Here is a 10,249-nt window from a genome sequence, read left to right on the forward strand (position 1 = left end):
GAGGCTTTGTAGACATAGGTTCATTATGTACAAAGGCCTTCACGACCCGTTTGCATTCTTGTTTTAAATACGATAGATCGCTGGTACAACGTTTGCCTACTTACAATTATATATTATGAGTTGTGGCCATGTTGGCCCATGATAGTTACAAAAAGAGTTAATTTAGCCAAGTTAGCCTATCTATGTTCTAGTTTTCGTCAAATGATCATGCGTTATAGAGTAGTTCTCTCGGGCCAGTACGACACCAGGTGCTCGCCACGCCTCCCCAGGTTGGGGCGTGGCAGATGTAATTCTACAGAGTAGTTTGATCGTGTATATATACTCATGATCAGTACATTTTATGTAATTAAGTGAAATAATATGAAAGCAATGCACTCTCAAAATCATCTGATTCTCTTCTCTTCTTGTCTTCATCTCTATATTTCTGATTTCTAAGTTCACACAATTGAACACAAATCAGTTCATGGTATCACTGCAATCAAGCCATAGAGTTTGAAGATTGATTCAATTCTGCACAAACTTCTGAAGAAAGAAAGATCTTTTAAACGAAAGAAACAAGAATGAGTTATACTGCATATCAAGAAGCGATTACAAATGTTGTTGTGTCTGGTGGAGGAAACATTCAAGCTTCTTTGGGGATCGATTACAGTCATCCTCTATTTCTTCATCCATCAGATGTTAGCGGCATACATATTATCACCTTTCAACTTACAGGTATCGGAAACTACTCTATTTAGTTTCAGTCAATGAGACTATCTCTGTTAGGAAGGAATAAACCAGGACTTGAGGATGGCTTTTGTAAAAAGGAGGATTTTCCTGAGGCTATGGGGAACCATTGGGAAAGGGTTAATGCCATAGTTCTTTCTTGGATAATGAGTTCAGTAGCAAAAGGACTTCTAGGAGGTATTATGTATACTACTAATACAAAAGATGTTTGGGAAGAATTAGATGAATGATTTAAAAAAATTGATGGTTTAAGAACCTTTAATGTTCATAAAGAAATTACTACTTTATCCCAAGGAACTGCTTATGTGTCTAGCTATTTCTCAAAATTGAAAGATTTATGGGAAAACTTTGAGGCATTAGTTCCTGCTCCTAGCTGCAACTGTGAAAAATCCAAGGATTTTGGACTGCATCTGTAGAGTATCTGTAGAAGTTGAAGTTGTTTCAAGTCTTAATGGGGCTTAATGAATCATATGCCCAGGCCATAAGCCAAATCTTGCTCATGAGTCCTATGCCCTTTATAAATCAAGCATACTCTATGGTTATAAGTGATGAAAGCCAAATGTCAGTCAAAAATGTGACTGGTATTTTAGGTGCCAATCCTGCAATATGTCACGACCCAAAATTCAACTAGTCGTGATGGTACCTAACCCAACCCGCTAGGTAAGCCAGTTATCAACTATCCAATTCCAATGAAATTTAACAAGACAATTAAGTAAAAGAAAATATCTAAATCTTATACATTCCCCAAGGACTAGTAGTACAAATCATGAGCTTCTAAGATTGGAATTTGCAAAGCTAGTATGAAATAAATATATCATCTATTCGAAATGTACATAAACAGATTTTTATAATCTAAGGCTACCATGAACAAGAGGCAGCTTCAACCGGAATACAAGTACATCTTCAAATCCATCTCTCATCGGTCTCCGCAACATCAACATCCAACATCTGCATGCAAGGAGAAAAAGTATAGTATGAGTACAACCGATCCCATGTACTCAATAAGTAACAAACCTAACCTTAGGTTGAAAGTAGTGACGAGTTGAAACAAAGGTCGGGTCCAACACTAATAGCCAACAACAGTCCATAACAACGTAAGCAAGGAATAAAAGAAGTAACTCAGAGATAAAATGCTCAGCTTAATCATGATTTCTGAAAAATTTGCCTTTCAAGTATATCAGCGAAAACCCAAGTCGTTTACCGAAGTTGCCAAAAATATGAGTAAGTTTGAAAACAGTAATTTGTCCCAAACATTCTTTCAACAATAGATTAGATGTGTCATTTTTCTTTCCAGATAACAAGTGTAAAATACATCTCTATGCCCATATGTCAACATGTGTGAGAAGTCATGAATGACGTGATATCGTATAGCGTGAGAAAAATACATCTCTATGCCTGTATGTCATGTGTGCATGTCAATGCAATGTATCTCAGAGATGAACTCATGTACTCACACTCTCAGAGTACTCAATCTCACTGTCTCACACTTTCAACTCATCATGCTCAATCACTCAGTACTGTATATGGCCAATCCGGCCCAGGGAAGATCCATCCCGGAATATATACATCAACTGACCATCAGTCACTCAGTACTAAGTAGGGCCAATCCATCCCGTGGGAAAGATCCATCCCCAAGTATAAATGCTTCGGACAAGATCCATATCCAGGAACAGTAACTGGCTCTTCTAGAGCTCACATTAACATCACTCGCACGGACAACTCACATGCTATAGTATCAATATCTGGACCCGCACAGACAACTCACGTGCTGCACAGTTCACACGGTGCACGCCCACACGCCCGTCACCTAGCATGTGCGTCACCTCAACACCAAACACATAACACATATATTCAGGGTTCTTACCCTCATCTCCAAGATTAGAAGAGTTACTTACCTCGAACAAGACGAATCCAATGCCGAGCAAGCTAAATAATACTCCAGAAATTCCCTTACGCGCGTATCAACCTCCGAACACCTTCATATCTCCTCAATTCCATGCCAAATGTTTCGAAACTAGTCAAATAACGTGCTAATTAATCAAAATATACTCCAATACTTGCAATTTAACAATTTATAAAAATTCCTAACTTCGCTCGAAAAAACTGCCAGTGGGGCCCACATCACGAAATCTGATGAAACTCACAAAATTCGATAACCCATCCAATTATGAGTTCAACCATACTAATTCTACTCAAACCCAACTCCGAATCGGTGTTCAAAACTCAAAATTTGTTTTATGAAATTATAGAAATTTCCTTCGATTTCTCTTGAAGATTCGATAATCATGCACCAAAAATGAAGATTAATACATGAAATATAATCACAAGGGATTCAAGAACACTTACCCCAAGTTGTGTGGAAAAATTCCTCTTCAAGGTCGTCCCAACCAAGCTCAAAAATTCGAAAATGGATAAAAATGTTGAACCCTCGAATATAAGGCATTTTGCCCAGCGTTTACGCATTTACGGACACTAGGTCGCATCTGCGACCATCGCTTATGCGTAACAAGTTCATATCTGCACGATAGCCTTGGCCAGCAGTGATCACTTCTGCGATGTCCAGGACCGTTTCTGCGGTCGCGCTTCTACACAGGATTCTTCGCATCTGCGGTTCCTTCCGCTTCTGCAATCAGTGTCACCACTTCTGCGGTCGCGTTTCTGCGCGCAAAATACGACATCTGCCGCTCCTGCTCAGCAGTGCCCAGTCCGCTTCTGCGAAGGGCTGCTCACTTCTGTGAGCCGCATCTGCGGTTCCTCATATACAGGTGCGAAGACACCAGCAACAGAAAAATTTCAGCATTTCCTTAAGTTCAAATTTGATCCATTAATCATCCAAAACTCACCCGAGGCCCCCGGGATCTCAACCAAATATATCAACAAATTCTAAAAGATTATATGAACTTAGTAGAGGCCTCAAATCACATCAAACAATGCTAAAATCATGAGTCATAACCCAATTCAAGCTTAATGAAACTATGAATTTTCAACTTCTACATTCGATACCGAAACCTATCATTTCAAGTCCGATTAACCTCAAATTTTGCACACAAGTCATAAACGACATGACAGACCTATTCAAATTTCCAAAATCAGATTCTGACCCCGATATCCAAAAAGTTAACTCCCCGATCAAACTTCCAAGCTTAAATTTATATTAGCCATTTCAAGCCTAATTTAACTATGGACTTCCAAATAATTTTTTGGACGCACTCCTAAGTCTAAAATCACCATACTGAGTTATTGAAATCATCAAAACTCTATTCCGGGGTCGTTTATACATAAGTCAACATCCGGTTAATCTTTTCAACTTAAGTTTTCATCTTAAATACTAAGTGTCTCAATTTATTTCAAAACCTCAACGGACCCGAATCAATTACTTCAAAAAGTCATACAACAATGGTAAAGCATAAATTGAGCAGTAAATGGGGGAATAGGGCTGTAATACTCAAAAGAAATGAGGTTGCACAATAATGCCAGGAAACTATGAGGTTGCGATGTGCACAAGAAATTGTGGTGTAAATCAGAACCACAAGTTCAAAAAGAACTACAATTTGCAATATGATGTGTGCAAACTTAAGGGAAATACCGAAGAAACCTGCAATAGGGTGGTAGGATACCCTCTTGAATTCAACAAAAAGAAATTTGGGGAAACAACTGCTTATAATGTGCAGATGGATAGTTGCACTTCTAAGACTGGTCAGAGTGGTGGCTACAATGACTTTTCACAAGCCAACTTCCAATCAACTAAATCAATAATTGATTACTCTAATATGCAACACAAGCCAGAAACTCTTAATGGACAGAATGCCAACATTGTTCCTATATTGTTTACCAAAGAGCAGTACAATAAACTTCTCCAAATGATAAACAAATACGAAGCAATATCAACTTACTCAGCTAACACAGCAGGTAAGCATAATGATTGTATTGCTACTAAGACTCTTCAGGAATAGATCATAGACATAGGTCCAACCAATCATATGGTGTCAAGTTTGAGTTATTTAAATAGTGATATTGTGATTGGTGAAATAACTAAAAAAATATATTTCTACCTAATGGTGATGTGTCCCTAGTCACACATGTGGGAACAAGTAGTCTGCTTAACAAGGACATTATTACAAATATATTTCATCTACCATAATTTAAGTACAATCTTCTATCTGTGTTAAAACTAACTAAAGAGCTAAACTGGCTGGTTTCTTTCTTCCCTGAATTTTGTATTTTCCAAGATCTCTTGAGTGGGAAGGTGAAGGAGTTGGTAGAAAAAAAGGATAGGCTATATCTGTTTATGACTGATGCACACGAAGACAATAAAGTTGCAGTCTTAATTGTCCAAGACTCAGACTGTAGAATCAACCATAAAGAGGCTGATATACAACTCTGGCATAGTCCACTAGGACATGTTTCTATCTCTATAATGAAGAAAATTCTACCTATTTCTTAAGAGTTATAGCTAATAGACTAGCTAATTGCGATATACAAAGTATGTCCATGTGAATAGACTAGACTTCCATTTCTCACAAACAGTATTAGGATTACTAAGTATTTTGAATTAGTTCATATGGATGTATGGGGACCTTACAAGTTTCCTACCTTTGATGGATATATATACTTCTTGACTATAGTAGATGATCGTTCAAGAATGACTTGGCTTTATCTGTTTGCTTTGAAGTCTGATGTGTATGTACTTATCCAACAATTTGTTCAGCTTATTAAAACACAATTTGATAGAACTATAAAAGTTATCAGAACAGATAATGGCTCAGAATTTGTCAAATCAGTCTAGTGAATTTTTCAGCAAGCTTGGAATCATTCGTCAAAAGACTTTTGTCTATACACCACAACAGAATGGGATTGCAGAAAGAAAGCATACACACATTTTGGAAATCACAAGTTAATCAAATTTCAAGGTTTCATACCAATCAGATTTTGGGGAACGTGTGTGCTCGTAACTGTTCATATCATAAATAGAATGCCTAGCTCAATATTATAGCACAAGTCTCCATTTGAAACATTGTACAGAAGAAAACCATGCATTCAACACTTGAGAGTCATAGGGTGCCTATGCTATCTAAACATGTTCAAGAAACTGATAAAATGCTATCGATAACAAGAGTGCAGTACATATGGGGTATTTAGAAAATCAGAAAGGCTATCTAATATATGAAATTGAGAAAAATGAGATTTTTGTCAATAGAGATTTAATATTCAAAGAAATTGTCTTCCCATTCCTTCTCAGTACAAACAAGCAACAAAATTAGTCCATTCAATGACACTACACAAAGGAAACCATATCTCTACACATAACTACATATCACAGCTGACAGGTAACACTTAATTATTGTTGTCCCAAATAATCTATCACGACCCAAGCCGATGGGCCGTGACGAGTGCCCGAGTTCTACCTATCGAGCACCCCTAAGCATTCGTCTAAGATATAAACATGAAATAAGTGTAGGTCATGCATAACATATGGAAATAAATTACTAATTCATATAAATAACCTACGTGAGAAAACATACCCAAAAAACATATATGCATATACACATGCCCAAAAGACAAATATACATATATATACGGAATACGGTAGGGCGAGCCGACAAGGCCACATACTATATAACTATACATGACTGTCTACAGACCTCTATTAGAGTGTACAACTGTATAAAAGATGGAACTGGGCCCCGTTGTACCCATATATGTATGCAAACACATCGTAAAGAATGGAGCACACCAACTCTCGCTGATCAAGGATCATAAGAAGGGGGACCGTCAACCTGTCTACCTGCACATGTGGCCATGAAATGCCACGTCCCCAGGAAAAAAGGGACGTCAGTACGAATAATGTACTGAGTATGTAAAGCATGAAAATCAGTACATAAAAGACATAGATGAAACATGGGGTAAAGAATTTCACCTGTGAGTCTAAATAACTTTGTGAATCCTGAAACATTTATAATGTCATGCACGTGCGTGTAAATGTCATATCATGCAATGGTATAGGTGTACATAACATCATCAAGACTCTGAGGGCATCCCATCATATTATCTCGGCCATTGTGGGCAAAATCATCAATATATACCAGCTGATCATGTGGTGGTGCGTATATAACGCCGTAACATTTTTTCATATCCCATATACATATAATATACGCGTATATAACGCCTTCTGGTCATGGGTCAATGTACATGTATAAATGCATGAAATGCATAAGAAATACGTTAATAAGATTTTTCGAATATCATAAAATTAATATGCTTTTCGGACAAACTTTATCAAATACGTATTTTTTTGAGACCCATGAATAGAGGATATAATAATAATTCACATAGAGAATCAAGAATATAGACACCCCTAGTATTTCTATGAATAGAGTCATTTATAAAAGTTACGTATTTTGCTCGTTTCGTTTGTATCATTTGGATCATGCCAAAAAGAGAGAAGAGATAGCCTTAACATACCTCAAGTCGTCAATGCAACTAAACAACAAGCTTATGACAACTAGCGCGCCAACCCTATAATAAAGAAATGCGTGTACAATTTAGATAGTGGTAGTATATTACGTATCTCAAATGATAACTCGATTCTAAAATAAAACGGGCAGCATTTTCCCTGATTTTACTGCTCCCCCAAGCCTAGTATAGGCGATATACAAACATAATATAATCAGCAACTCAAAACCAACCTAATTACAATTCGGGACCTTCAATACAATAAAACTCCCAAATACACCATAATACACCCAATCAATAAGTTATCAATTAGCCTGTATCTGCAACGACGAGCGACCAACCTACTACCCTACCACATGTGAAGTTTCTCCACGCCCTTTTTATCCTTCCAAACTCCATAAATCAGCAGCATAATAGGCAGCCCAAAAGCAGCACGAAACAACCCACAAAACAGTCCACTAAAAGTTAAATAACTCGAACTTACGGCTTCCGATCACCGTCCCGTGAGGTCTAACTATTAAGAAACGAATTTATCAACTTCTTTTGATATTTTAAAGCTTAAATACAGAAATTAAGAATTTTTATTAACTATTAAATATATTCCAAAACTCAAACTACAAAGAAAAAGAGAGGCGATATAGCGATACTTACGTCGCAGGGATCTTTCTGATGTTATCGCTTCTCGATTTCGTACTCGGGATGTTAGTATTATTTGAAGCACTATTAGAGAGCTCAAGGACTATTTTTATGGTGTTCTCTGGTCAGATTATGTGTAATAATGAAGAGAGAAAGACGTGTTAAAACATATATAACAACTTTTGAAAAGTCAAAAGGTGCTAGCTTGACACCCTCTGATTCGCCCATTTTCAGACGCTTATATATATTTATCAGAATATCGTATGAATGAATGGTTAAGAGCATTGGAAACTACATTTCAAGACCTTCAAATTGGTATATAATATGTCCCAAAAAGACCTCATATAACACACGAAATCTATTCCTCAAAAAACTCTGTTACAGGGCAAATCCTTAGTTGGTTTTTTCGCAACTTTAATTCGATTTTTTCCAAACTTTATATGTTTTATCCAAACATCTTATATAGTCATATTATGACTTTAAACTCATTTAAATCATGATTAACAAGTCTCATATTTATTATACGTCACCTTGGGATGCACATGATGTAACATAATCATCACTCTGAAGAAAAGGAAATCTCTATGCATTATGTTGAGCAAACTGTAGAGCTAGAAGCTAGTGTAGCTGCACCTCCATCACCAGTTCCAGCACTTCATGAAGACCCTATACAACTTCATACTCAAAATTATCAAGTAGAGCAACTCACTGAAAATCCTACAGAACCACATATAAATCAAAGAAGATCAGAGAGGGGAAGGCAACCACCCATATGGATGAAAGGTTTTGTGTCACTCAATATTCACGAAGACACACCTTATGCCATATCCAAATACATAGCCTATGATAAACTAAATTCACAGTATCAAGCCTACATTGCAAAAACTTCAACTGTTACAGAACCAAAGGCTTATTCTGAAGCCTTAAAAGACCCAAGATGGGTAGATGCTATGAAAGATGAAATTGAAGCTTTACCGAAGAACCATACATGGGAGATTACTTCACTACCAGCTGGAAAAATACTTAAAGGTTGTAAGTGGATCTATAAAGTAAAACACAAATCTACAGGAGAAATTAAAAGGTTCAAGGCAAGACTAGTTGCTAAGGTATATAGTCAACAAGAGGGTATAGATTATCATGAAATATTTTCTCCAGTTGTAAAGATGAAAACAGTCGAACCAATCCTAACACTTACTCCATAGAAGAGATGGTTCATTCACCAAATGAATGTATATAATGCATTCCTACAAGGTGATATTAATGATGAGATATATATAGAATTGCCACAGGGATTTAGGACTTAGGGGGAGAGTAAATCAGTATGTAGACTCATTAAATCCCTTTATGGACTAAAGCAGGTTCCTAAACAGTGAAATACAAAACTGTCAGAAGCACTGCTGAGAATGGAGTTCAAACAAAGTTAGTATGATCACAGTATGTATTTAAAACATACTCAACAAGGTGTAGTTCTAGTATTAGTTTATGTTGATGATATGCTCATCACTAGAGACACACTTACTCTGATTTAAGACACAAAGGAAAGACTTGCACAAGCATTTAAAATGAAGAATCTAAGTGAATTGAAGTTCTTCCTAGGAATTGAGTTTGCAAGGACAACTCAATGCATCAAAGAAAGGACACTTTAGAGCTTATTTCTGAATTGGGATTAAGTACTACTAAACCAGTATCTTCACCTATGGATATCAATGTCAAATTAACCACAAAAGAATACGATGATCATTTGGCAAAAATAGGAACTGACATAGCTGTTCATCCTCCTACTGATCAAAATGTCTACTAGAGATTAATTGAAAAACTACTATATTTAACTATGTCTAGGCTGACATTTTATATGATGCTCAAACACTAAGTCAGAATTTACATCAGCCAAAGAAATCATTCATGGATGCTGCTATAAGGATTGTTAAATATGTGAAGAAGGAACCAGGAAAAGGCATTATACTATCAAAAAATAAATCAGAAGGAATAACTGCATACTGTGATGCAGAGTGAGCAACTTGTGCTCATTCAAGAAAATAAGTGACAAGGTACCTTATCAAACTAGGTGATTCTTTAATTTCATGGAAGTCAAAAAAATAAACTACCATATCCAGAAGTTCTGCTGAAGCAGAATACAAAAGTATGGCAGCAACTGTTGCAGAAGTAGTTTGGATACTAGAACTCATGGAAGAGTTAAAGGCTGAGGTAAAGCTACCAATTGTGATTTACAGTGACAGCAAATCTACAATACAAATTGCAGCCAATCCAGTCTATCATGGAAGGACAAAGCATATAGATATTGATAGTCATTTTATAAGGGAGAAAATAACTCAAGATCTTGTCTCAACTCAATTTATTTCTACAAAAGAACAACCTACATACATTTTAACTAAGGGATTAAACAAGGTGCATCATGAGTATCTTACATCCAAGC

General features: G+C 36.6%; 1 protein-coding gene across 1 annotated transcript; it reads left to right on the forward strand.

Moving 5' to 3' along the window:
- Positions 1 to 8,399: 8,399 nt before the first annotated feature.
- Positions 8,400 to 9,828, forward strand: LOC142164075 (uncharacterized). Its single transcript, XM_075221246.1, has 3 exons — positions 8,400 to 8,921; positions 9,428 to 9,607; positions 9,655 to 9,828. The coding sequence occupies exons 1-3, from the start codon at positions 8,400 to 8,402 to the stop codon at positions 9,826 to 9,828; spliced, it is 876 nt and encodes a 291-aa protein (XP_075077347.1).
- Positions 9,829 to 10,249: the final 421 nt, after the last annotated feature.

This window comes from Nicotiana tabacum, chromosome 9, assembly GCF_000715075.1.
Source record: "Nicotiana tabacum cultivar K326 chromosome 9, ASM71507v2, whole genome shotgun sequence".
Classification (NCBI taxonomy): Eukaryota; Viridiplantae; Streptophyta; class Magnoliopsida; order Solanales; family Solanaceae; genus Nicotiana; species Nicotiana tabacum.